The sequence below is a fragment of the Elephas maximus genome, chromosome 7 (assembly GCF_024166365.1).
Source record: "Elephas maximus indicus isolate mEleMax1 chromosome 7, mEleMax1 primary haplotype, whole genome shotgun sequence".
NCBI classification, from domain to species: Eukaryota; Metazoa; Chordata; class Mammalia; order Proboscidea; family Elephantidae; genus Elephas; species Elephas maximus.
The window spans coordinates 102,700,740-102,726,118 of record NC_064825.1 but is presented as its reverse complement, the minus strand read 5'-3'; the positions used below and the strand labels follow the sequence as shown (position 1 = coordinate 102,726,118).

Sequence of the window (25,379 nt, the reverse complement as noted above, 5' to 3'; positions counted from 1 at the left end):
CCAGGACTGAAGGCACATGTTAACTTCAGTTGAATCTTTGGCATGTAGACCAAATTCATCTCTCCAACTATTCCTAATCCCACTCAGCCCTGTGCTTTCCAAGGGCCCACCCCTGCTCCTGTCTGGAGGTCCCCGGGGAGCCCTGCGCGGACTGCCCTGCCAGGCTGGGTGGCATACTCACCATTGGTGTCTTGTACTTGTGGCTCACCACTTCTTTAATTTCAGGAACTAAAACCGGACGGGCAAGAGACAAAACAGAAAGTTCACAACTAAGAGCAGTAGCGCCATGCACCCCAGGCGGCGGCGCCTGGCACCAGGCCCCCTTCCTTCCCCTCTGTGGCCTCTACTGTGGCTGCAGCAGCTTAGGCTATCACAGGGTAGAGGCCACCGGAGGTTTCTGTCCAGACCCTGCTGGATGAGAGGACACTGCTCCAGGCTCCTCAGCTAGCCTTCTGAGCCGGCAGTGGCTCCTTGTCTGCTGGCCATGATTTTACCCACTTTCCCTGAGCGCCCCGGGAAGAGAGGGGCTGGCCCTTCACCAGTCTGGCCACTGCTACTATCCAGGACCCCTGGGTTGTTGCAGGGGGCAATTCTCAGATTTTGGCTGGGAGGAGAGAGTTGTCTCTAGCCTGTGCCTCGCCTTGCTGAGATGTCTGTGAACTTATCCCTGCCACCAGCCCAAAACTCTGGTCATGTTATGCACAGTTCCCTTTACACCCAGCCCCCCCGCACAGAGGGTCCCAAGGCTGGATGAGGAAGTAACATGATACTAAACCCATCCGACCTGTAAGCTTCCTTCCCTGAGTGGCAGGAGCAGCCCAGGCCTGCCTGTGTGAGGGAGAGCGTCAGAGGGCTCTGGAGCAGACACACCGAGCAGAAGAGACAGGCGAGTACAGCACCCAGGGAGGGAGGTGACAGGGAGCATCAGGCAAAATACACACATGTCCACAGCCCAGAATGCAAAACTAAGAGTTGCCCCTGCCCCAGCCATGCAGGGGTCTGCTTGGCCAGAGGAAGGAGTAAGGCCCCCAGGCTCAGCCATCATCATGGCCCTGAGAGACTGGGAGCAGAGGGGCCTGGCATCCCCCTGGGGCTGAAAGGGAGTGATGAGAGTTGGCCACACCTTCTTCTGAACCTGGGAGGTAAAATTCTGGGGACCCAGGATTAATAGGGAACAAACTCATCAAAGGTAGCGCAACCAGCACCAAATCTTTCTCCTGAGTTGGAAGACTCCCCCAAATATCTCTCTCACGGGAAGAGAGGGGAGCACGCAAGGGGAGAAAACTGAACCAATGAGCCAGCATGAGGGTGGGAACGTTGGGAAGGAAGAGGGTAGGGAGAGAGAGGAAGACACACTGGCCATGTGAGCAGCTGGTTTGGGTGGAGGGACCCTGCCCCACCCACTGCAGGGGCCTGGGGAGAGGCAGCACGAGCTGAGATCACGTTACCTGCTGGAGAACGAAGGTTTTCATAGCAGCGATGAGGGGCACAAGAGAATGAAGCACAAACACAGCAGAACTCAAAGCCCCAGGGTGAGAACCCACTACACCGCTCCTTAGCACGTGGCGCGGGGAGGCTGCCCCCAGCTGCCCGCTACAACTGACCCTCTGACTCTGAGGCCCGCTAGGTTCTCTTCTCTCTAGGGTGTGTCCGCCTGTTACCGGCACACACACCCCTCCTCAAGCTCGGAGGCGAGGTGGAGATCAGGTGGGCGCAGGGGCCGGGGTGGCTGGACGGAGCACTGGGCTGCTAGAGGGATCACAGCAGGCGACACGAACACAGCCGAGCTTGGGGACGGCCAGTCTGCTCTGCCCCAGAACTTTCTGACCACCGGCCGGCCAAGCAAGGGAGGGTGCGGAGTTCTCTGAGCCTCTTTGCACCACCTCTAAACTCTCACTCGGCCAAGGCTCTTCTGCAACCCGCTCCCCAGCAGCCACTATCTTTTCTTCCACCTTCCCTTCTCTCAAGGTTCACTTTTCTTCCCTGTCACTCCTGTTCCTCCTGACCTCTCTCCAGAGGCTCTTCTCCCTGCCCCTAGTCCCTCCTCTGGAGCTCCGAGGTTTGAGTTACTGCCATGTGAGTCCAGACCTAAGAGCAAAATAGTGTAATTACCAAATTCCTCCAGGACAAAGACGCCTCGAACTGTATTGCACTTTTTAATGTGATTCAGCTCTATGAAAACCTGTAAGAGAGGGAGGGAGGGAGGATGGCGTAAGGCCCAGAGGCTCCGCCCCTGCCCCGTAAAGCCCGCTCTCCCAGCTACAGCCCCACCCACACGCAGAAAACCTAGTCCCCAAAGGGAGGACAGAAGAATCCACACACACGCAACTCAAAAGCGCTAAGAAGAGAAGATAGCAGAAAGGGCATGTACCTTCCGCTCCTGGCCGGAGGAGAAAGCATGGGAGAGAAATGAAGGCGTTAGTTTGAATGGTCAAACCCAACCCGCAGGCTCTTCTGCTGGCCCGGGCTGCCCGCCCATACCCTCTGTCCAGGGCAGTGCTTAATAAGGACACTGTGCTCAGGGGTCCCCCACTTGGCCCATCAGGTCTCTACCCCTCCATGCATCCTCCTCCGGCGCAGAGGGCTGGCACGGGTGCAAAGCTCCCCTCAGACTGTCCTTGGGGTGGGAGGTGTTGGTATCTTCCTTGAAACAGGATCCAGGATCTCCCAAAAAGTATATGGTGATAATAATAGCAACTACCACTTACTGAGCACCTACAAGGAGTTTTACAAATGCTGTTTCTAATCCTTATACCTACGTGGCACAGTATACACTGCTACCCCCATTTTATAGATGAGGAAACTGAGGATCAGAAAGTTGATTTGTCTGTGAATAATGAAATTGGGCTTCAAACCCTAGTTGTCCTGACTCCAAAGTCCAGGCTTTCCCAGTCCTCCCCCACGGCATAATTCCAAGGGAAGGGGCCAGTGCTTCCTCAACTTCAGCTGACTGTTAGGTGGTAGAAGAGGGACTGCAAGGCCATTATCTTATTATCAAACTGTGGGGTATGACAGAGAAGTCAGGTGTGACTCCCCTCTCTGCAGGATACATCTTCTAGGGGCAGAGTTTTGGACTTCAGACGGCCTGTCCATGCTTTGTAACTGTTAGACAATTCAGTGCGTCCAAAGCGGCTGCATTGAGGGTAAGACACAGGGGAGAGGGCAGGGTCACTGGGTATTCTTTAACAAGGTTCTTCTTCAGAAGGTGAGGGGCCCAGAGGCCACAGCACTGAAATGAGCTCAGAAGCCCACTCCTCAAGAAGTGCCAGTACCTTCATGGCCCAGAAAAGTATTGACATAAACTTCTCTTTGGGCTGACCCGAAGGTCTTTAGGGGTTTCCTGCCACCCTAAGGCCTAGACTGAAAATACATTAAGGGGCTGCCAAGAAGCCTAGGCAGCTATCTCCCATTACACCAAAGCTGCCCAGCTAGATGCCCAAAGAAGGAGAACTAAAACGGCAAGTGGAGAGAGAAAGCCATGGTCAGAGTCCAGAAGTTCACCTCCCTGAGAACCTGCTGCCTGGCCAGGGCTACACTGCTTCGCATGTGCAGACCTGGCTCAGGGCCTCAGGGACAGGAGCCAGCACATCGGGGAGGGGGGAAGGCACTTGTGTGAAGAGTCAGAGCTGTGAACGGACCTGGGGTGACGCGCTGGCCTCAGAAAGGAAGGAATTAGCTTAAGGAATGTCCACTGAGAGGAAAAGTATCACTGTGTTAAAAGACCGAGAGAGAGAGAGAGAGAGAAAAAAAAGTCAGTGCCTAGGGTGGAATCACGACGAGGGAAAGATGTATCCTGAAACACTCCCCAATCAAAAGAAGGGGGGTGGGGCCTGTGGAAGCAGGGAACAGAGTGGGTACACTCAAAGGAAGGAAAAGAATAAGAAGAAGAATCAGCAGGAGAAGAAAAAGGCCAGTAAACACACACACACTCCATAGAGGACAGATACAAGCTACTCGCGCACACACAGAAGCTTCACACACACCAGAAAGACGCGAGTAGGTCAGCCAGTCTAGACTCTCAAAGCAAAACCACCAAGCCAAAGCACACCCTGGGAATGAAGAAAGGAAGGCAGAGACACTGCGCGAAGACGGGCCAGTGAGACGCTCCCACTCACACTGTGCTGAGTCTAACGGGCAGAGGCAGCACAGCCTCTGAGTCTCGCTCTCGTTCCCAGCCTCACACGGGCCCCCTACTGCCCTTTCTGGGTGCCTCCTCTCAGGCTTCTCTCTGGTCCAGCTGCTCCAGTTCTCCCCACTAGCCCCAGACGCCCCAGTCATGCTCAGTGGAAAGCAACGGGGACCTGGCACTGACCCCTATTACAGACAGAACAAAGGGCTGGGAAGCCTTGTGCTGCTGCCTGCACTTACCTGGTTGTGCACGAACTTGAGGTTAATCCCTTCCAGGGTGACCTGCAGCAGGCCACCCTCACCAGTCTTCATGTCCTGCACTGGGAATTCGCCACCTAGCTCAGGTCCTGTGGTGAGGGAAAAGGTTATCAACACGCGAGGCAGGGGATCCCATGACCTGGCTTCCTTGTCAGGCCTCTGACGCTCAAGATGGACAGAAAGAAAGACCCTCTCCCAGGGAACAGCTCTCTTCTGGGGGCTGAGACTCTCACCGGGTTTGATGCTCTGCTGTCGGGCGGCAGCACGCTCCATGCTGTCCTTCACACAGTAGTACAGCTCCCGACACTGCGGCACATGGGGGAGAGAGCTGTCCTGTCACACCAGCCTCCTAGAGTCCCCTGCCCTCTGCTCTACAACGTCTGCTGAAGGCTTGGGCCAATGCCCAGACCTCAGAGACAGCTTAGGTATCCCACACAGTAGCTGTAAGCAAAAACGTGTCTCCAGACGTGGATTGGGGAATCTTAACTTCCCAGCAAGAAGCTTTTACCCTCCAAGCCCACCCTACAAAAAACTACACCCAACCCAAATAGAGATCATGGGTACCTTCTTAGTATAGAATTTGTTGAGCTGGGTCTCAGAGCCATTTCTGCGCCACAAGCACAACACCTTGGTCTTGGGACAGTAGGTCATATTTATGAGCTTCTCGTACCACCAGCGCTCATACACAGTCCCGATGTTGCTACGTAACACCACACAGTCGTCACATACCTGGAGACGTGTAGGAAGCAGTTTCAATGCAACTTCCATCTTAAGTCTCTCCCACCCCAGCCGACACTACACTGTTGCCCACAGGAAAAGGATGGGACAACTGGTCCTGGGAGTGGCCCGTGGTCAGATTCTCTGCCTTCTGCTCACAGAGGCTATCTCATGCCTCCATCTTACAACCTGAGAGGTCGTCTTTGTTGACAAATTACAAAGGCAGGTGATTATGGTAGACTTAACCAAGGAGAGAAAAACGTAACCAATGCTCTCCCTTATTTCTGTATAAATCTTTAAAAAAAACTTAATTACATAAGTGATACATGAACAATGCTTATTGTAAAAAAAAAAAATTATAGAATACAGAAGGATAAAAATTAAAAAGCAAAGTTCCCCTTCACATCCTTTTTTTTTTTTTCTCATTGGTTCTTATAGCTTGTTATTACGACGGACATCATTACACAATGGTTAAGAGGAGAAGCCTAAGGTCAGGCTGCCTGGGTTTGAATCCAGCTCTTCCATTAATTAACTGTGTCACTTTAAGCAAGTTACGTTATCTTTGTCTACCTTCCCTCAGGCACGACATGAGAATAGTAACAGTGATAACTTCATGGAGTTACTGTGAAGACTAAATGAGTTAATATGCATAAAGTTCTTAGAACAAAACCAGGTACACAGAAAGTACCCTTGTTAGCTACCATAACAACAATGACAATATAATTATAAGAAATACAATAATTATTATTGTTATTAACATTTTAATGACTCTCAAATCTTTCTCCACATTAGACTTCTCTTCCTGAACTCCTGAGCCCCTCTTTATCTGGATGCCTCACATGCAGCGTTTCCAACTCATCATGTCCCAAACTGAACTCAATCTCTCTGCTGGGAAGATCCTCCTTCTAAGTCTCCTATATCAGTAAATAGTATAACCTTCCATCCAGCTACCCTAGCCAGAAACGAAGGAGTTATGTATGACTCCTTCCTTTTCCCTCTAACTATAGCCAATACTGAGTCTCATCCATTATCCCCTACTCAATTGTTGGCTCCTTCTCTTCCTTCAAGTCTAAGCTCAAAGGTCACTTCTTCTAAGGACGCAAGACCCTTCTGCTATGTATTACCATAAAACCAGCCCCCAAACATCTCTGACCATAACACTCATCATGCTTCGTTATCTGACTTCCCCATGGCTTGTTGATGCTGTAAGGGCAACAGAAACCACGTCTGTCTTGTTCACTGGTGTAACTGCAGCACCCAGCAGAGGGCCTAGCATGTAATTTATGCTTCATAAATACTAGGGGAATGAATAAAGAATACAAGAGACTATCAGGTTTAATCTACTACATTAGAGTTCACTGGAGCTCTGAAAGCCTTATGAAGAAGAGTCAAACAACAGAGTAGGAATTGGAAATTTGAGTTCTAAGCTCAGTGTGACTCTGGCTTTCAATAAAGTATTCTCCATGTGGAAAACAGAGACCACTATTCCACCTTCCATAATCCTTTAAGAACGTCTATAAAGGAGAGGGGCAGGCATTTAGGAGAGCACTTGATTTCCAGGCTAGAGAGATGACGGTAATGTGTCAGACTCGCTTATGCAGCTGGTGGAGGTGTAAACTGGTATAGTCTTCAGGATGGCAATTTGGCAGAATCTATCAAAATTTTAATTGTTTGTAAGCTTGATCTGGAAATTCGCATCTAAGAATTAATTCTACAGAAGTGGTCATTTGCGTGTGGAAAGATGTAAGTTCAAGGATATTCAATGAAACATTGCTTTAAGGAAAAAAAACAGCAGGAGAGACTGGTTCAATAAATCATGGTACACTCATATAACACACAGTGGCTAAGCAGTCATTTAAAAGAGAGAGGTTTACATAATATGTAGACCTGGAAAGACGTCCATGTCATTAAGTGAGAAAAAATCAAATTATGTAACAACACTTGCAACTTGATACCACCCCAGTAAGCAAAAAAAAAAAAAAAAAATCCAAATGAACTGTGCACATACATATATATGTATGTATTTTATACAAAAATGCATTTTTAAAAATCTGAAAGAGTTCACGCACACTTTTTAATGGTGGTTACTTGGGAGACAAAGAATTGAAGGGATAGGAGGGAGTGAAGGGAAACTTACTTTTGACTTCAGTTACTTCCATATAGTTACAGAATATACTGTTTTACTTTTATAATTTAAAAACAAAAGGGGAGGTAGGCAAGAAAGAGGATTTTTAAAAGTCTTGCCAAAATGTTGTTCAACTGACAGCACGTGGGGAGGCTCTGCTCTGAAAACGGCTAAGTCAGGCCCTGGTCCTCACAGTAGCTAGTTGATTACACAGTGACCTGGGTACACTCCTATTTGTCACGGTGTTACTGAAAGTGAGACAGCCATGAGGGGGATGGATCCAACTCCACATTCCACAGACTGAATCTGAGGCTGCTTGTATGAGGGAAAGTCAAAAAGTATGGCTACTAGGGTTACAGTTCATACATGCACGAGTTTATTCCAAACAAAACATGTTTACACATGCCTCTGCCATCAGTGGATGGCTGCGGATAAGTTCTCCCAGTAATACATTCATCTTAGTCTCGTTAGGGTGCCTTAAAAAAAAAAGGATAATTTTTGTGCCACGGAAAAAAAAACGATTTTGAGGTCAGGGCTATTATCAAATTCTTAACAAAACTCAAGTGGGTATCTTTCCAAATCATTGTAGCTTTGCGACAACTTTATGGGAATGCTGACCCACATAAAACAACAGTTTTTAGATGGATCAAATGTTTTAAGAAAAGTTGGAAAGACCCCAAAGATGAACCAAGAGAGGGGAGACCACTCAGGAGGTTATGGCAACTGTTTTTTGGGACTCCAAAGGGATAATCTTCATAGATTTTCTCAAAGGACACTGGACGATCATGGGAGCTTATTATGTAGAAATTTTAAGTGAAAACTGCTTGGTGAGAAAAGGCCAGGAAATTTGTGCCAAGGAATTTTTTTCCATCATGACAATGTATCTGCTCATTCTTCCGAGGGTAACAAGGGCTGTCCTATAAGAATTTCAATGGGAAACCTTACCCCATCCACACCCTACAGCCCTGGCCTTGCCCCTTCAGGCTTCTTTTTGTTCCCCAAACCCAAACAATATTTAAAAGGAACACGATTTGAGTCCTTTGAGGATGCTAAAACTACCATTTTGATGTCGTGTAAGTTGAAGAATGCAGAATTCTTTGGGGAAGGCTTGTTGTTATTGTTAGGTGCCATCGAGTTGGTTCCGACACATAGTGACCCTATGCACAACAGAATGAAACACTGCCTGTTCCTGAGCCAGCCTCACAATAGTTGTTATGCTTGAGCTCTTTGTTGTAGCCACTGTGTCAATTCACCTCGTTGAGGGTCTTCCTCTTTTCCGCTGACCCTGCACTTTGCGAAGCATGACGTCTTTCTCCAGGGACTGATCCCTCCTGACAACATGTCCAAAGTATGTAAAATGCAGTCTCGCCATCCTTGCTTCTAAGGAGCATTCTGGTTGTACTTCTTCCAAGATTGGTCTGTTCTTTCTTTTGGCAATCCATGGTATATTCAATATTCTTCTCCAACACCACAATTCAAAGGCGTCTTCAAGGTGACATCTTTGCTCTTCAACACTTTGAAGAGGTCCTTTGCAGCAGATTTACCAAATGCAATGCGTCTTTTGATTTCTTGACTGCTGCTTCCATGGCTGTTGACTGTGGATCCAAGTAAAACGAAATCCTTGACAACGTCAATCTTTTCTCCGTTTATCATGATGTTGCTCACTGATCCAGTTGTGAGGATTTTTGTTTTCTTTATATTGAGGTGCAATCCATACTGAAGTCTGTGGTCTTTGATCTTCAACAGTAAGTGCTTCAAGTCTTCTTCACTTTCAGCAAGCAAGGTTGTCATCTGCATAATGCAGGTTGTTAATGAGTCTTCCTCCAATCCTGATGCCCCGTTCTTCTTCATATAGTCCAGCTTCTTGGATTATTTGCTCAGCATACAGATTGAATAGGTATGGTAAAAGAATACAACCCTGACGCACACCCTTCCTGACTTTAAACCAATCAGTATCCCCTTGTTTTGTCTGAACAACTGCCTCTTGATCTATGTAAAGGTTCCTCACGAGCACAATTAAGTGTTCTGGAATTCCCATTCTTCGCAATGTTATCCATAATTTGTTATGATCCACACAGTCGAATGCCTTTGCACAGTCAATAAGACACAGGTAAATATCCTTCTGGTATTCTCTGCTTTCAGCCAGCATCCATCTGATATCAGCAGTGATATCCCTGGTTCCAAGTCCTCTTCTGAAACCGGCCTGAATTTCTGGCAGTTCCCTGTTGATATACTGCCGCAGCCGTTTTTGAATGATCTTCAGCAAAATTTTGCTTGCGTGTGATATTAATGATATCGTTCCATAATTTCCACATTCGGTTGGATCACCTTTCTTGGGAATAGGCATAAATATGGCTCTCTTCCAGTCAGCTGGCCAGGAAGCTGTCTTCCATATTTCTTGGCATAGACGAGGGAGAACCTCCAGTGCTGCCTGTTTGTTGAAACATCTCAGTTGATATTCCATCAATTCCTGGAGCCTTGTTTTTCGCCAATGCCTTCAGAGCAGCTTGGACTTCTTCCTTCAGTACCATCGGTTCCTGATCATATGCCACCTCTTGAAATGGCTGAATATTGACTAATTCTTTTTGGTATAATGACTCTGTGTATTCCTTCCATCTTCTTTTGATGCTTCCTGTGTCGTTTAATATTTTCCCCATAGAATCCTTCACTATTCCAACTCGACGCTTGAATTTTTTCTTCAGTTCTCTCAGCTTGAGAAACACCAAGTGTGCTCTTCCCTTCTGGTTTAGGGTTAGAGATGGAAACACTGCCTTCAGAAGTGTATAGACCTAGATGGAGGATATGTTGAGAAATAACAGCTTCACATTTTGACATTTTTGTTTAATAAAAAAGTTTCTATGATTTTGTAGCAATACTTTTTGACTTACCCTTGTACAGTGGTGAGAGTGAGTCTATACTTCAAAGGATCTTCTGGAGGGATTTACTTTTTAAAAGGAAAAGACAAGAATCACCTGCTTCCTCTCCTGTGGTACAGATGTCCTGAGTTGGCCCTTGGTTCCAAAAGACACCTAGCCAAATCCTGACACTTCAAACAGGTGACATGAAAATGACTCCCTTTTCCGCAACACCAACATGTATGTTTCTGCTTCTGAGCAGAACCCGTGTTTGATAAAACCACCTGTTCAAAAAGCTGTGAATGTGAAAATAAAATTCATCTGAACCAAAGAGAAGCAGATAACTTACACAAATTATTTCACTACCCTCTGTAGGAGGTTTACTTGGCTTCTGAAATTACGTAGAAGAGAGCTACTTTAGATTTAGAAACACAGAGATGAAGGAAACATGGCTAATCCCCTTTACAACTCTGGAGTAAGGAAGGCCTTTTCTAACTATGACTCAAAATCCAGAAGCCATAAAAGAAACAATTGATTAATTCAACTATGTAATAATAAAACAGACTCTTGCATGTAAAAAAAAAAATATATATATATATATTACATCCTAAGCAAAATCAGAAGACAAATGGACATTTACAGTGGCTAGATCAGGCTGCCCATGTCTAAATCCACTTGTCACTGGAAGAGAGATGACTATGTGAGGAAAGAGCAAGCACACAGCACCACTTATGAAGTATTCTTGCTGAAATATTGGACCGGAAAGTGATTAAACATCTAGATTGAACCACTAGTTTATAAGAAATTTAAGTGATAAACAAACATGTTAAACAACACCAAGGAGATGCAATCAGAAAAATTCTAGAATGTGGGGACACGCCACAGGGCATATGATCCAATTTCTTCAACAAAATAAATGGCAAAGGTGAAAAAACTAAATGCTTCGAAGGTCAGCAGAGCAAGGGCGGGAGTTTGGGGACTATGGCTTCAGGGGACATCTAAGTCAATTGGCAAAATAAATTCTATTAAGAAAACATTCTGCATCCCATTTTGTAGTGTGGCGTCTGGGGTCTTAAATGCTAACAAGCAGCCATCTAAGATGCATCAATGAGTCTCAAACCACCTGGATCAAAGGAGAATGAAGAACACCAAGGTCACAAGATAATTATAAGCCCAAAAGACAGAAAGGGCCATATGAACTAGAGACTTACATCATCCTGAGACCAGAAGAACTAGATGGTGCCCGGCCACAACCGATGACTGCCCTGACAGGGAACACAACAGAGAACCTTTGAGGGAGCAGGAGAACAGTGGGATGCAGACCCCAAATTCTCACAAAAAGACCAGACTTAATGGTCTGACTGAGACTAGAAGAATCCCGGCAGTCATGGTCCCCAAACCTTCTGTTGGCCCAGGACAGGAACCATTCCCGAAGACAACTCATCAGACATGGAAGGGACTGAACAATGGGTTGGAGAGAGATGCTGATGAGGAGTGAGCTACTTATATCAGGTGGACACTTGAGACTATGTTAGCATCTCCTGTCTAGAGGGGAGATGGAAGGGTAGAGGGGGTTAGAAACTGGCAAAACGGTCACGAAAGGAGTGACTAGAATGAGGGAGCGGGCTGACTCATTAGGGGGAGAGTAAGTGGGAGTATGTAGTAAGGTGTATATAAGTTTATACGTGAGAGGCTGACTTGATTTGTAAACTTTCACTTAAAGCACAATAAAAATTATTTTAAAAAATAATAAATGGCAAAGAAAAAAGAGAATGAAAGAGGAACTATTATGTGTTGATATACTTAAGTGTTATATCAATCAAATCCAATATGTAAGCTTTGTTTGGATTGGGATTCAAAGGAATCAATTATCAAAAGACATTTATGAGACAATCAGGGAAATGGGAATACTGACTGGAGATTAGATAATATAAAGGAATTATTGTTAACCATTTCTAGGTGTGATAATGGTATTATGGTTGTATTTTTCAAAAGGTCTTATCTATTAGAAGTATATAAACCAAACCTATTGCTATTTAGTCAGTTCCAACTCACAGGGACCCCAAGTGTTACAGAGTAGAACTGTCCCACAGGGTTTTTCTGGCTGTAATCTTCATGAAAGCAGATCGGCAGACCCTTTCTTTTTCCATGGCACGGCTAGGTGGGGTCAAACTGCCAACTTTTAGGTTAATAGCTGAGTGTAAACTGCATCTTTATGAAGTGGCATAATGTCTGGAATTTGCTTTAAAATAATCCAGTGAAGGGGAAAAAGGGCAGGCACAGATGAAACAAGGTTGGCCACATGCTTATGGATAGTAGATACAAGGGGGTTCATTATACCATTCTTTTGACATTTAAGTATTGTGAAACTATCCACAATAAAAGTTAAAAAAAAAAAAAAGATAAATGACAAATTGGAAAAATACATTGACAACTCATATCACAGACAAATTGCTAACTTCCCTAAACATAGAGTTCTCCTAAAAATTGGGGGACACACCCATGTTCATTGCAGCACTGTTTACAATAGCAAAAAGATGGAAGCAACCAAGGTGTCCATCAGTGGATGAATGGATAAATCAATTATGGTATATTCACACAATGGAATACTATACATCGATAAAGAACAGTGATGAATCTGTGAAACATTTCATAACATGGAGGAACCTGGAAGGCATTATGCTCAGTGAAATTAGTCAGTTGCAAAAGGACAAATTATTGCAGGACACCACTATTATTATAAGAACTCAAGAAATAGTTTAAACAGAGAAGAAAGTATTCTTTGATGGCTACAAGAGTGGGAACAGAGGGTGGGAGACGGGTGTTCACTAATTAGATAGAGACAAGAACTATTCCAGGTGAAAGGAAAGACAATACACAACACAGGAGAGGTCAGCACAACTGGACTAAACCAAAAGCAGTCTCCTGAATAAGCTGAATGCATCGAAGGCCAGAGTGGCAGGGGTAGGGGTTGGGGGACCATGGTTTCAGGGGGCATCTAGGTCAATTGGCATAATAAAATCTATTAAGAAAACATTCTGCATCCCACATTGGCGAGTGGCATCTGGGGTCTTAAATGCTAGCAAGCGGCCATCTAAGATGCATCAATTGGTCTCAACCCACCTGGAGCAAAGAAGAATGAAGAACAACAAAGACACAAGGTAATTATGAGACCAAGAGACAGAAAGAGCCACATAAACCAGAGACTACATCAGCCTGAGACCAAAAGAAGTAAATGGTGCCCGGCTACAACCGATGACTGCCCTGACAGAGAACACAACAGAGAATCCCTGATGGAGCAGGAGAGCAGTGGGATGCAGACCTCAAATTCTCGTAAAAAGATCAGACTTACTGGTCTGACTGAGACTAGAAGGACCCCGAAGGTCAAGGTCCCCAGACCTTCTGTTAGCCCCAGACAGGGACCATTTCCACAGCCAACTCTTCAGACAGGGATTGGACTGGACTATAAGATAGAAAATGATACTGGTGAGGAGTGAGATTCTTGGTTCAAGTAGACACAGGAAGACTATGTGGGCAACTCCTGTCTGGCGGGGAGATGAGAAAGCAGAGGTGGACAGAAGCTGGCTGAATGTACACAGGGAATACAGGGTGGAGAGGAGGAGTGTGCTGTCTCATTAGGGAGAGAGCAACTAGGAGTACATAGCAAGGTGTATATACATTTTTGGATGACAGGCTGACTTGATTTGTAAAGTTTCACTTAAAGAACAATTAAAAAAAAAAAAGAAAAGTGACAGGAGCTGGTTGAACAGACACAGGAAATCTGGGGTGGAAGGGAGGAATGTGCTGTCACAATATAGGGAGAGCAACTAGGGTCATATAACAATGTGTGCATAAATTTTTGTATGAGAAACTAACTTAACTGTAAACTTTCACTTAAAAAAATAAAAAAAAGAATTTCTGGTCTAGCGTAAGAGATGGAGAAACAAACATAACTGTAACACACACATACACACACACACACACAAATTGAGCGAAAAAGACCAACAATCCAATGAAAACTAGGCAAAGGATAATGAACAGTTCACAATAAAAGAAATATAAATAGCCCTTCAACGTGAAAAGATGCACAGCCTCAGTGATCATAAGGAAAAGGCAAATTGAAAACTATGCTGAGATACCATTTTTCTATCAGATTTCACCTATCAAAATCCAAAAGTTTAACAACACATTTCTTTGGTGAGGTTGTTGGGAAATAAGCACTCTTATACACCACTGGTGGGAGTGCAGAATGGTACAACTCTATGGAGGGTAAGTGGGCAATACCCACTGTCTTAGTTATCTAGTGCTGCTGTAACAGAAACATCACAAGTGGGTGGCTTTAACAAACAGAAATTTATTTTGTCACAGTTTAGGAGGCTAGAAGTCTGAATTAAGCACTGGTTCATAGGGAAGGCTTTCTCTCTCTGTTGGCTCTGGAGGGAGGTCTGTGTTGATCAGGACAGCATCTTCTCAGCCGTGTCCGCAGGCAGGCCTCTCTCTGGCCCTTGGTCCCTTGGCCCAGTCTCTGTCCTGCTCAGGCAAGTTTTACAAAGCTCTTTAGCTTTGCTGGTAAGTGCCCAGAGGCACCACATTCCACCAGGAAGCCGCTTGCCCGAAGGCACTCAGCTCTTTCTTGCTCCACGGGTCAGTTCCCTATCTTGTGCCAGTCTCCTGGTTCTGCTGCCGCCACTTCTCACCTTCTTGCACCATCTCCACTGTTACAACTCCCTCCCTGTGTCTCCTGGTTCTAGGAGGCTCTCAGCACAGGGACCCCGGGTCCAAAGGTTATGCTCCATTCCCATCTCTTCTTCTTGGTGGTACTGAGGTCCCTATTTGTTTGCTTCTCTCTCCTTTTATGTCTTGTAAGATAAAAGGTGTGACTCAAGTAAGGGTGTGACTTCAGTAAGGGTGATAACTGGGGTAAGGGTGATGACTTGAGTCACACGTTCTAGTAAGGCAGTGACCCAAGATATGTCTCACCCTAATCTTGTCTCATAAGGCACAACTCACTCCCAAATGGGACCATAACTATAGGCATAGATGCTAGGACTTACAACACATCACAACATGAAGGATAATTACATCAGATCACAAAATGGAGGCCAACCACACAATACCGGGAATCATGACCTAGTCAAGTTGACATGTATTTTGGAGGGACACAATTCAATCCATAACACTCATGAAAATGACAACTGCATTTATCCTTTGACCCAGAAATCCTACTTTTGGGAATTCTTACAGATATACTTGCACATGTAGGAATAGTGCCATTCACAGATGCACCATTAGCAATAGCAAAAGATTGGAAGTACTTCTGCGGTACCTCTGGGTAGACTCAAGCTTCGAACTTTCAGTTAGCAGCTGAGCGCATTAACCATTGCACCACCCAGGGGCTCTGAAAGCAGCCCAAGGATCCATATATACTGACTAGTTAAATAAACTATGGTATAGCCACACAGTGGAATACTATGCAGCTGTGAAAAGAATGAGAAAGCTCTTTTTGTATTGATACAGAAGACCTCTGGGATATATTGAATAAAAAAAGTAAGGTATAGGTCAGTGGACACAGTGTGCTACCTTTTTATAAGAAAAGGGGAAAATAATGACTTATGTTCATATTTTATTGTGTTTGCATAAAAAAAAGCCACTGGAAGATACAAAGGAAACTAATCAAAGTGGTTACTTATCAGAGGAAGTGGGGAGGCGGGTGAGAAACGGAGTGGATGGGGACAAGAACGAGAGCAAGACTTCTCAAGGTATACCATTTTACACTGTTTTATGAACAGTGTCACTGTAGTAAATATATTTTAAAAAAAGAAATGGTGGGGAATCATCTATCATCTTAATATTATTATTTGCATAACAGCCTGACTCTAGCCTGCTAAATGGATCATGAAAGATGAGTGAGATAAATGGGAAAAATATTCTGGTATCAGTTCTGGGAGTTCTTTGTGCCTCTCAATGTTGCTCTAGGCCCCCAGCGTGGATCAGCCCCTAACCAAAAACCAAACCAAACCCGTTTATGTCAAGTCTATTCCAACTCATAGCAACCCCATAGGACAGAGTAGAACTGCCCCATAGGGTTTCCAAGGCTGTAACGTTTAAGGGAAGCAGACTGCAACATCTTTCTCCCATGGAGTGAACCACTGACCTTTCGGTTAGCAGCCAAGCCCTTAACCACTGCACCACCAGGGATCCTTGATAAGCTCCTACCTCCATGAAAAAGATATCTCCGTTTGTGTCTGTCCCTGCGTGTACCACAAATGTCTGCTTCTTCATGTGCCTGCTGCCACTGGACCGGATAGAGAGATCGCGTCCATTCTGAGGAAAGAGAGATCCTTCAGGAACATTCGAAAAACCTTCTCCCAGAGATCTCTGGGCCAAGAACCCCCATTCAGCAGTTATATTCATATCTGCTTCCTTAGTTAGCACGGTCTAGCCTGCTGGCACTGGTCACTAGGAAAGTTTTCTCAAACTGTTTGGTCTCAGGACCTCTAAACCTATTAAAAATGATTAAGGGCTCCAAAGAGGTTTTGTTTATGTGAATTCTATTTATAGATATTTATCAAATTAGAAATTAAAGCTGAGAAATTTTAAAAGTACTTATTAATTCACTGAAAAATAATAATTCCTTAATAATAAATCTATTACATGGTGACATAAATAACACATTTTTTGAAAAATGACTATCTTTCCCAAGGGGGAGGGGGAAGAGTGATCTGTTTCTGCATTCAATCTGTCGCAATGTGTTCCTTTGGTTGAGGTATTAAAGAAAAGCTGGCCTCTCTGATGTACCTAGAAAGGGAAGAGGGTTTTAATAGCCTTTTCAGATAAACACACACATTCTTCCTGAAACTATACCAACCAAGAAGTAGCAGTTTCTGAATATTAGTTGCAGTGTGGAATCTGAAAACACATGAATGTACTTTTCATACCCTGTTTCATTACAATCCATCGATCGACCTTATATTTTGAGTGGATCTTTTACTCTGTACTTGAATTTGTAAGAGCATACACTCGTCATTTGGAAAAGAGTGGCTCACTGAGTTATGTAGCTCTTCTAAATGTTGACATCTTTCAATATACTAGAACCACATTCGTAATATCATCATCAATATCATTACAGAAGTCTTTAAACACTGGTAAGCTTCAAGTTTAAAGGCTTTATAACATTTTAATTTCCAAAAATTTAATTTTTAACTTTTAATTAAAAGTTTGAATGTTATCATTGGCAAAAAAAACACTGCCAGTTGTTTTCCTTGAAATGATAGGATCACTTTATTTTAATTTTGGAGAAAGTGTCTGCCAAATACCCGACTCTGAACAACCGGTTTGTCAGTTATTGTCTCAAGTAAATACGATGTTCGTGAAAAAGCAGCTAGTTCACCTTGCCATTTTAACTACTGCAGATTGCTTTTCCTCAGAACGATCATCATAATTTGGTTTACAGCAGAAGTGTTCCATGTATACAGAGAAGATAAAAAAGATGTATAATCAATGATCAAGATCTAATACAATCCAGAAATCTGTTCCGTCAAGGACATTCATATGTGAAACTGGCTTTGTTTGTTTCAACTGCGGACGTGTGGGGGTGAAGAATACAACGGGTATTAGCATGGTTTGGTGCCACTGCCTAGATATTGTTAAGGCGTCAATGGTTTTACCCACCATCAGTGCAAATGTCAACACAGTGAGAACAGCAAACAACACCTGAATATTATTATGAAAACCGTTTTCACCTTGTGGATTCTCAGGGGTTCGCAGATCACGCATTGAAAACTGCTGCACTAGGGTGGTTTTAGCACAGAGAATCCCATCACAGGACAAGGGCTAAAGACTCATCTAAAGTCAAAGACTATATTACCCCATCTTCAAAACTGGGGGGCGGGCGGAGTTGAGGTGGATTCCACAGTGATACAAGCCAAGAAATTACCTGGGGGGAAGCTTAGCCAGGGGGTCCAACCCTGAGAGGCTGACAAGTGCAGTGGAAGGGGCATCTAAGGAATGATCCTGATGTGCTTACCAGGCTTGCCAGCTGATCAAGCACCTCATTGATTTGCTGGCTGTATACAAGCCCGATGTGGGACTTCCCCATAAGGCGCCTCACCTTCTTCCGGATGTCATTCTTATTTACCTGGAAATCAAAACAGGATCTTAACGAATGGGCTCTGCTCTGAACTGGGGTAGAGAGAAGAGAACGTATAAGTAAGCTTCCTACTAACTGAGAGAAGACCACATCACTGAATATGGGAGAAAATGATGTATTCTGCCAACGTGCTGGGAAGAAGACCACTGGCTCTGTGCCTAGGTGGCTTCTGCAGGGAAGCGGCTCTTCAAGCAGTTCCGGTTCAAGTGGACTGCGGTTCAAGGGGACACCTCCTCCCTGTCTCTCTATGATCCAGAAACAACGAGCAGCAACATCCTGGGCTTAAGTGTAGGTAACGCACCTTCCTAGGGTTAAGGATCATCACTTTTCCCAAACAGAGTTAGCTGGTACCCCTGGAGTTCAACAGAGTAAATGTACAACAGAAAATGAAATAAACCAAGAGGGTTTATAGGGCACTCCCCGGATTTCATCAACTAATCCCTTCAAATTCAAGGAAGCTGGGGAGAACAGAAGGAGGAGAAACCTAGAAGCTCATTCTCAAAACAACTCTTTATTCTACTCATCAATCCAAAATGTATGTTTCCCTTTCAGAGCAGGACTCTTCTGATACCATACCTTTTCCACAGCCAGATCATCGAATACAATCAAATCAAACTAGGACCTACCATGACTTTTTTAATGGGTAGTTCTTTTTGCTCAGCTATGGAGAATTCTGTACAATAAAACGTTGGGGCTGAAAAGTAAACTTTGAGCTTCCTTTCTAAGGTTTTAGAACATACTACCTAAAAAAATTTTTTTTAATTCATTGCATTCAGTAGAGAGCTCTACTTGCTAAAATTACTTAGCAATGGGAGACAATTTAAGATTTAAAATAAATGGTACAGAGTCATCCTGGTGGCACGGTGGTTAAGCGCTCGGCTGTTAACCAAAAGGTCAGCAGTTTGAACCCATCAGCTGCTCTGCAGGAGAAAGATGTGGCAGTCTGCTCCTGTAGAGATTTACATCCTTGGAAACCCTATTCGGCAGTTCTAAGGTTACTATGAGTTGGAATCGACTCAACAGCACTTAACAACAACAACAACTCTGTCTTATAGGGTCACTGTAAGTCAGAATTGACTCGAGGGCAATAAGGCTTTTTTTTTTTTTCAGTTCTTTTATGGCATCATCGATTACTTTTATACATTCCTTAGCCAAACAGCCTGGTAGTTTTCAGATAAATGGACTGATTATGTGTGAGCTAGCAGAGAGGCCACTGACTTTCAATCATGAAGAGAACCTTTAGTAAATGCTCTGACAGCTTCTCAACTGCCCCTGAATTTAGACAACAGGAACGGTAGCTGGACGTAAGCAAAACTGGCATTACCTTCATCAGCAGCATGTAAGAGATAAGGTTGTGCAAAAGCGTGGCCAGCAAGCGATCTTCATCATCCTCCAGGCGCTTCCGGTCATGTTCTCCCAGGGACAGGTACCTAAGCAGAAAACCCAAGACAAGTCAGGTGGGATTACAGAACCTGCAGGAAGGAGGCTGAATTTATATATTCCCAAGGGTTTTCTAAGCCCCATACCTGTCAATCATTTCCTGGGGACCCTGGTCCATACCCATCCCTTCTCTCTCCAACATCACAGCATCTAAGAACGCATCTTCCCAAAACTGCATTTGGTCCCATAAAGTAGAACGCTCTTTGCCTGTGTAGGATACACTTCGTTTAGGTGCTTATTTAACACATAAACAATACAGCTACCATACCAAAATGAAGAGTAAACTCTAGAAAAAAAGGAGGCATTAAAAATTCCAGGGCAAAGGAAATCCAAGCCTCTCTACCCCAGATCTAATATTCCTACCACCAGCCCCAGCTGCCTCCAAGTGAGGCCCAGTCCCTCCCAAGGAGGAGGAAAGAACACAGCACACAAAGAAAGGTGGTTACTTATAGAAAAGGTCTCCATAGCAGCATCCTCTAACTGGTCCCACATGGATCCTTTGTCCCTTCCTGCCAATTTGTGAGCAGGAAGGAACATGGTAGCAAGAAAGGAAGGAAAGGAAGACAGAAAGACAGAGGCTGTTGATTAATATCAAAATCCAATCCCTTCTTGTTTTCACCCACTGCTTTTTCCAGACCCAGCAAATTGCTTGTCTCCGATATAAAAATGCCACCTAAAATTAGTTGTTGATTCTGGTTCAATGCTACCCTATCCTGTGGCTGAGCCCAGCTTCCTTCCAAGGTGACAGGCCACCCCAGTCTGTTTCTCACCTAGGAGCCCCTCGTAGAGATAGACCCGCTGGCTTACATCTTCAGAAGAGCGAATGGGGCTGCCCACCAGCTTCTCCTTTGTGCTTGGCTTCAAGCTGTGGGCTTTACCCTAGAGAGAAGAGGTGAGAGAGAGCTCAGCTGCCAGAGGCACCAATGAATAGGGCACAGAAAACCATGCAGCTCATAAGCTCATACACCAGTGGCTAACCTAACCTAACACACTGTCATTGTGTCGATTCTGGGTCATAGCGACCCTATAGGACAGAGTAGAACTGCCCCATAAAGTTTCCAAGGAGCGCCTGGTGGATTCGAAAGGCCAACCTTTTGGTTAGCAGCCATGGCACTTAACCGCTACGCCATCAGGGTTTCCCACCAGTGGCTAGTCACTTTTTGAAAGTTCCCCCGCTTTTCGAAAGTTCGCTTTCCGCCACCTCACTTTTACGAAAGACCGACATTAGTACTTGTTTTTGCTAACTGAAAGAAATCCAAAGAAGATTTTCATTTTGGCAAAAAAAGGAAATAATGTTCAGCGTTTGTTTTGCAGTGAGCCATTAAAGAGGCAGCACGAACCCGAAGCAGCGTGAGTGGCATCGCCAAGCTCCTTCCCCAGGAACTACACTCACCACCTCAGTAGCAAACTGCCACAGCTGTGAACCGTGTCTCTCAGCACCTGTGCTTTATCTCGATTTCTTTTGTGCATCCATGAGCAAGATGTGTCCTCAGGTATCAGAAACGCCTAAGAGCTCCCAGGGGTTTTATGTGTTATTTGGTATGATTTCGGATCTGGGAATGCTCAAAAATTCTTCCCATATAAATTAACGGTAATTGCGTCTTTGCTTTATGCCATTTTGACTTAAGAAAGGTTTCAGAGGAACGCTCTACTTTCAGATAGGAGGGGAAACCTGGACTTCACTAGTCCTGCCTTTGCTACTCTACTTGCCTCTAGGATTTGACTAAAAGTCGAATAATCAATGCTTCCTAAATCAGGTGATCGAGTTTTCATTTTGACTTATCTTTACTCCTTAGTTTCTATAAGACTCTTTTCTATAAAAGAAAAACTAGGCAAATTCTCTGCAGCAGCATGACACAGTGGAAAGAACACAGGGTGTGAAGGCAGACGGACTGAGGCTCAGATTCCTGCCTCTCATTAGCCGTGTGACCTGAGGCATGAACTGTAGCTTCTCTAAGCCTTATGTTCCTCATCTATAAAATGAAAGTTACAATACCCACCTCATAAACCAAACCAAACTCGATGCCGTCGATTCCCACTCATAGTGACCCTATAGGACAGAGCAGAACTGCCCCATAGAGTTTCCAACAAGCGCCTAGTCGATCTGAACTGTTGACCTGAACTGTTGACCTTTTAGTTAGCAGCCGTAGCTCTTAACCACCACACCACCTGGGTGTCCACCCACCTCATAGGACTCAATTTGAGAACACATGCTTGGTATTTGATAAATGTTCATTTTCTCTTTCCTATCTTCTCTTCTGGTACAATGGTTAAACTCTGGTCTGCTAACCTACCCAGGTATTCTGTGAGACAAAAGACCTGACAATCTGATCCCATAAAGATTACGGCCTAGAAAACCCTATGGGGCAGTTCCACTCTGGCACACGGGGTCGCTATGAGTCAAGATAGACCTGACGGAACCTAACAACAATACCTTCTCTTACCGTCCCTAGAAATCTCACTAACGTTGTCTGCCACTTCTGCAATACTAGACTTTTTCTATTCAACCAGAACAGATTTTCAGCTAGGTAAGATGTAGGTAATGCCATGCCCATTTCATAACACATAAAACAGAATAAGCAGAGAAGCAACTGATCAAAGGTTATTAGGCAAAAGTGTGACTAAATATCAATCTCTTGGTTCACAGCACAATAGCTTATTCAGTGGATCATAATGACTTAATATAATTTATGTCTTGGAAAAACAGCCTGTTTTGAGTTAAGTTTACACAACTGCTCTCAGCAACTCAACTGCAAAAAGCCCTTGCCTGCCAGCACAGGACAAGTAAGAATCTGCCCCAGGAAGGTGCCAGGAAAGGTAGCGCACAGTTAAATGGGCTCCTCCAGGATAAAAAAAAGCTAGTCCGTAATATTTATCTTAACATACAGAACGGAAGCACACTGGAAGGACTTAGAATATTCTCATTAAAACCAGTCTGTTTAGACTCGGAGAGAGTTACCGATGCTGCTGTTGTGAGCTGCTGCTGAGTCAGCTCCAACTCATACCAACCCCGTGTAAAACAGAACCAAACACTGCCCAGTCCTGCGCCATCCTCACAGTACTTGTTATGCTTGAGGCCACTGTTGGAGCCACTGTATCAATCCGTCTCGTTGAGGGTCTTTATTTCGCTGACCCTCTACTTTACCAAGCATGATTTCCTTCTCCAGTGGTTGATCTCTCCTGACAACATGTCCAAAGTACGTGAGATGTAATCTCGCCATCCTTGCTTCTAAGGAGCATTCTGGCTGTACTTCTTCCAAGACAGATTTGTTTGTTCTTTTGGCAGTCCATGGTATGTTCAATATTCTTGGCCAACACCATAATTCAAAGGCGTCAAGTCTTCTTTGGTCTTCCTTATTCATTGTCCAGCTTTCGCGTGTCTGTAAGGCAACTGAAAACCTCGTGGCTTGAGTCAGGCACACTTTAGTCTTCAAGGTGACATCTTTGCTTTTGAAAACTTTAAAGATGTCTTTTGCAGCATGTCTGCCCAATGCAATGCATCATTTGATTTCTTGACTGCTGCTTCCATGGGTGTTGATTATGGAGTCAAGTAAAATGAAATCCTTGAAGGCTTCCATCTTTTCTCTGTTTACCATGATGCGGCTTATTGGTCCAGTTGTGAGGATTTTTGTTTTCTTTTTAAAGGGAGAGTTAAGACCCATTAATTTGAATAGCTCTGCGGTCCTCAGTCTTGCTCCCCACCTTCACCATGGGTTGTCCTCGCTCTATCAGCAACACGTATACAAAGGCCCTGGGCGTGGGAATGATCATGAGGGTTAAATAATTTCACTTAAATTTCATCTTCCATTCTCCCCATAAATCAAAGATAAGGATATATGAGCTCTTGTAGAGAATAGCTATTCTCATTCAGTCTAATATAGTGGCAAGTGTACCAGGATGTTAACACTGCCTAAAGGGGGATATGTACGCTGAAAAGCAGTATCTCAGGCAGTATGTCTTTGAAAAAGAATTAGTTTGAATCCAACCTGATCACTGGCTTATCGTGTGACCCAGGGCAAGTTCTTTGTTTCCTGAAATCTTTTTTCCCTCATCTGTTGAAAAAGACTACTGAATTGCAAGCTTCTTGGAAGCAGGAATCATACCTTATTCATCCTTGTTTCTTTAGTACAGAACCTGGCACTTAGTAAATCACTTAATAGATGTTTGTTAATGAGTGAAAACTTCCAATAACCATTAAGAATATACCAAAAGAAATGCTATTTTAAAGTTCTACATAAACAGAGGAGTGAAAAGAACAGAACTGGACTAGTTCACAGAAATAGGCAGACTGATACTAATGAGAGCAGTAATTGCCCTGACATTGCCACAAAAGCACTGGTTTGTCTATTTTAAGCATGGGATCATTACTACATAGGATTTTAAGCCTTTGTCTGACTGGGCAAGGAGCCTAACTCATCAGTGATTCAGGAGAGGGCTCAAGCCCAGATCACAGCATCAAATGACTTTGTGAAAAAAAGTCTTATGAAATTATTCTCCTTTTAAAGCCAAATACGTAAGGATTATCCAACCCTTACTTCATCTTTTCCTTCTTATTGCCACTTAACTTTTCATTCTTTTCTAGCACACCTCCCTCCCCCATTAAAGAGATGGTCTTCCCGGTTAGTAAACAAAGCTTACGAAGATGGCGCTTGTGGCAGAGTTGGTCTCAATTTCACTATCAGACAAAGTGGCCCGAGAGCTTGCCAAGTGGACACTGCCCTCACCACCTGGTCCATCACCTGCGTTGCTGCTCAGGTCACTGTCTGCTCCAAGGGTCTCTCCAGAACTATTACTCACCTGGAAAGGAAAAGAGGTAGTAACGGATATTCCCCAAGGAAGGAGCCTAGAAATGCTAAGCTGTTAGAGCTCTCTCATGCCATAAGAAAGTATCCAATTCCAAAGATGTGTCTGGTAGCCTCTTGAAGTACCCTTTTTATAAGATGAGTAGAAGCCCTGGATGAAATCTCTGGGTCTGATCCTATGTATACAGACCTGTGACAGGTAAACATCTCCACCATGAGAGCCCTGCTGACCTGAGTCTAATAACAGCCTCCAAATGAGGAAACAGCTCCCTTTTCCAAAGGAGAAATCCACATCCCACCCACCAAGATGCCAGTGTGGTGTTCCCCTACCACGGTGCTAACTTCAGAATCCTGGCTTGAGCTTCGGATCATAACAGCTGGACTCACACCAATGACAGAGTCTGGATCAGTCCTCTGAAACAAGACATGGACACAGGCACATTAGGGGAGGTGTTCAATCTGCTCTCAAGTTTCCCTAAGCAATACTGTACCTTCTTTCTTTTTCCACTGCACACCCTTCTATTATCACCTCCAGGAGAGTTTTTTTTTTTTTAAAGGTTTTGCTCCTGAATATAAAATATATATGACTTATATAATGAAAATAAATAATAGACATTAAGGAAATAGATGCTTACTGTAGAAAATACATGAAGGAAATAAAAATAAGCCATAAATCTACCACCCGCATTAACCACTGCTAAGTTTTTAGTGCATTTCCTTTCAGTCTTTTCTATACACATTTAAAGAATAAAATTGGAATCAATATAGCTTTGTAAACATTTTCTGTATCACTAAATTTTTTATAAGTTTTTAACAGCTACAAAGATTGTGTTATAAAGATATGTTATGTGTATTTAATCATCCCCTTATTATTGGACACTTATGTTGTTTTGAGGTTATCTGTT

General features: G+C 44.1%; 1 protein-coding gene across 16 annotated transcripts in view; it reads right to left on the bottom strand.

Moving 5' to 3' along the window:
- Positions 1-25,379, bottom strand: part of MADD (MAP kinase activating death domain) — a 45,847-nt gene that overhangs the window by 1,238 nt on the left and 19,230 nt on the right. For 4 of the 16 annotated variants that reach the window (XM_049891114.1, XM_049891117.1, XM_049891119.1 and 1 more), the window contains exons 20-31: positions 24,805-24,888; positions 24,311-24,469; positions 20,443-20,551; positions 19,759-19,879; positions 19,557-19,662; positions 18,110-18,220; positions 16,300-16,407; positions 4,951-5,115; positions 4,620-4,692; positions 4,369-4,475; positions 2,113-2,182; positions 182-228 (exon numbers count right to left, since the gene is read on the bottom strand). In XM_049891114.1, the coding sequence (XP_049747071.1) occupies positions 182-228; positions 2,113-2,182; positions 4,369-4,475; positions 4,620-4,692; positions 4,951-5,115; positions 16,300-16,407; positions 18,110-18,220; positions 19,557-19,662; positions 19,759-19,879; positions 20,443-20,551; positions 24,311-24,469; positions 24,805-24,888 (1,260 nt within the window). The other 12 variants (XM_049891116.1, XM_049891118.1, XM_049891121.1 and 9 more) reach the window with 8 other exon arrangements.